Source organism: Eimeria tenella, genomic scaffold (genome assembly GCF_000499545.2).
Source record: "Eimeria tenella Houghton genomic scaffold, Eth_scaff181, whole genome shotgun sequence".
In the NCBI taxonomy this organism is placed as follows: Eukaryota; Apicomplexa; class Conoidasida; order Eucoccidiorida; family Eimeriidae; genus Eimeria; species Eimeria tenella.
The window spans coordinates 1-2894 of record NW_013541642.1 but is presented as its reverse complement, the minus strand read 5'-3'; the positions used below and the strand labels follow the sequence as shown (position 1 = coordinate 2894).

Here is a 2894-nt window from a genome sequence, read left to right as displayed (position 1 = left end):
TGCTGCTGCGCTGCTGCTGCTGCACAGACCAACCCACAAACTCGCTTTCAGCTGCTTCCAACTTCTTTTTGCTGCTAACTTTAATTATACTTCTCAAGTCGACAGAGTTTTCAGCGCCAGAAAAGAAAAGAGACAGCAGAAACCCCGGGAGCTGCAGCAGCTGCTGCCAGCAGCGTGAGGGCTGGGAAGCAGCAGCAGCAGCAGCAGCAGCAGCAGCAGCCCCCGCGCTGCTGCTGCTCACTGCCAACTTGCAGCAGCAACTGCACATCACAAAGCTCAAAATGTTTAAAATATTTCATTAAATATATTTAATTTTTTTTCGGGCTGCTGCTGCTGCTGCTGCTGCCTCCTGAACTCCCCGCCGCGCTGCTGTGGCGGCTGCATTCGTGTGTATGTACACCCGAGCAGCAGCAGCAGCAGCAGCAGCAGTGTAGAGGCAGCAGCAGCTGCTGGGGCCTTTAAAAAGAATAAAAGTTTTGATTTTAATTTATTTTCAGAAAATAAAACCACAGAGGTCCTTCTCCGGGTGTACAGACACCCCAATCTCGCAGTAGGGGGGGGACCGCCTCTCCCGGATTAAATCAAAGACTTTAAATTTAAAATCATTAATTTAATTTAACTTAATTTAATTTAATTGCCATTTCTGCTGCTCTAAAGCCGCTTGCTGCAGCAGCAAATTGACCACTGGTCACTGCGCGCTGCTGAGGTGTACATACACCCCGCGACAGCAGCAGCACTTCTTTCGCTGCAGCAAAACCAGTTCTCTTCCCACCGCCTACAGAGACAAATAAATACAATAAATAAAATTAATTAAATTAATTAAATCAAATCAATTAAATGATTAAAATAAATAAAATAAAGTAAATAAACGTCATAAGCATACACGTGGGAGCAGGTAAAGACATGAATAAGACATACATATATGTATATGTATTTATTTATTTGTTCTTTTATTAATTAATTAATTAATTAGTTAATTAATTTGTTTGTTTTGAGTTTTAAGATAATATATTTATACATGCATTTGATGGTTGTTTTGGCTTTAGTAAAAAAGAGGAAACCGCGGTGTACATACACTGGAAAATAAAGTGCAGCAAGGAACTCTTAAGGCCAGTTTGGCTCTGCAGCAGCAAAGGGGGCCCCCAGCTGCTGCTGGGGGGCCCCCAAGGCAGCAGGGGCCCCCGCGGCTTGCTGTTGCAGCAACGCATGCAGCAGCACCAAATCCATTGCTACCAACGGCTGCAGCAGGGGACCCCCTCCGTCCCATTTTGGCTTCACAGAGGGTACTATCCTTTCTTGGGGGCCCCCCCCTGGGGGCCCCCTGTGTTGGGGGGCTCCCCTTGGGGGCCCCCCTTGGGGGGGCCCCCCTTTGGGGGCCCCTCTGTGGGCCTGCATGTATTGAATTGCTGCCCATGCAATCATTGCAGCATTATCGTTGCACAGAGAAGCAGCAGGAACTACAAGACGCTGCACACCTCTGCTGCTGCTGCTGCTGCTGCTGCTGTTGCTGCTGCTGCTGCTGCAAGAGCCGCAGTAGCACCAGAACGCTGGGAGAAACTGGAAGAGAGGATTGGCTCCAGACTGGCCGGAGGGAGCAGTTCCCAGGCTGCTGCTGCTGCTGCTGCTGCTGGTGCTGCCGACTTGCTGCTGCTGCTGCTGTTGCTGCTGCTGCTGCTGTAGCCACTGCGACTGTCCCGGCAGCAGCAAATCAAACCGCCTGCATTCACGGGTAGAGATGCCCGTGTTGTCCCTGCGATCCACTGCTGCTGCTGCTGCTGCTGCTGCTTCTGCTGCTGCCCGTAAGGGTACAGCAGCAGCAGCAGGAGCAGCCAAAAGAGCTGCAGGGATGCAGAGGGGCCCCTCAGCAGCAACGGGGGCCCCCTCAGCAGTTGTGCTGCAGCAAAAGGAGACAAAAGAAGAAACAGGAATGCGAAATGCCAAATAGTCGCAGACAGAAAAGCGGTCAATTAGCGCGCGCAGGGCCTCTCTCATTTGCTGCTGCTGCTGCTGCTGCTGCTGCTGCTGCAGTGGGCCTGAAAGGATGACGAGGGGCCGCCTCTGGACCAGCTTCGCGAGGCGCTTCTTGAGTGCAGCAAATTCGCGCTGCTGCTGCTGCAGCTGCTGCTGGCTGTCCGCGCGCTGCTGCAGCAGCTGCAGCACTTGCTGCTGCAGTTCCCGATTACGAGCAACTCCTGGAAGCAGCAGCGACAGCAGCAGCAGCAGCAGCAGACCTGCAAAGGTCATTGTGGCAACATGTTTAACGTATGCGAAACAGCCAAATGCATGCGAGACACCTGCTGAAACTACTACCACGAGCTGTGCAGCAGCAACTGCCGCAGCAGCAACAGCAACTGCTGCAGCAGCAGCACCAACTGCTGCAGCTGCAGCAGTTGATTCGAGGGCTGCCTCGCTGCTAATAGTTGCAGAGCTGCGCTGCAGGGCCACACACGGCGCCAGCATCAGCAGCAGCAGCAGCAGAAAGAGCAGCAGCAGCAGCAAAAAGAGCAGCGGCAGCAGCAGCAGCAGCAGCAGCAACTCACCACCCACTAGTGCGAGGGTTTTAATCTCTGGTATAAATTCAGTCAGCCAAAGGGCTTGCGAAAGGCGGCGGGACACCGGGTAAAAAAGACCTGAGCAGCAGCAGCACAAATGGCTAGCTAGCTAGCTAGTTAGTTAGTTAGCTAGCTAGCTAGCTAGCTAGCTAACTAGTTGGCTAGCTAGCCGTTTGGCTAGCTAGCCATTTAGCTAGCTAGATAGCTGGCTAGCCGGCAAGCTAGCCAGCTAGCTAGTCAGCTAGCTAAATGACGAACGAGCTAGACAGCTACCCCGCTAGCTACGCAGTTAGCTGGCCAGCTAGCCAGCTAGCCAGCTAGCTAGCTAGATAGCCAGCTAGC

The 2894-nt window shown here is 52.6% G+C and overlaps 1 protein-coding gene across 1 annotated transcript; it reads right to left on the bottom strand.

Annotated features, from left to right (window-relative positions):
* Positions 1-1104: 1104 nt before the first annotated feature.
* Positions 1105-2244, bottom strand: ETH_00000355 (uncharacterized protein; the record flags this gene model as incomplete). Its single annotated transcript, XM_013373913.1, has 1 exon — positions 1105-2244. One exon carries the CDS (start codon positions 2242-2244, stop codon positions 1105-1107), a length of 1140 nt encoding a protein of 379 aa, XP_013229367.1.
* Positions 2245-2894: the final 650 nt, after the last annotated feature.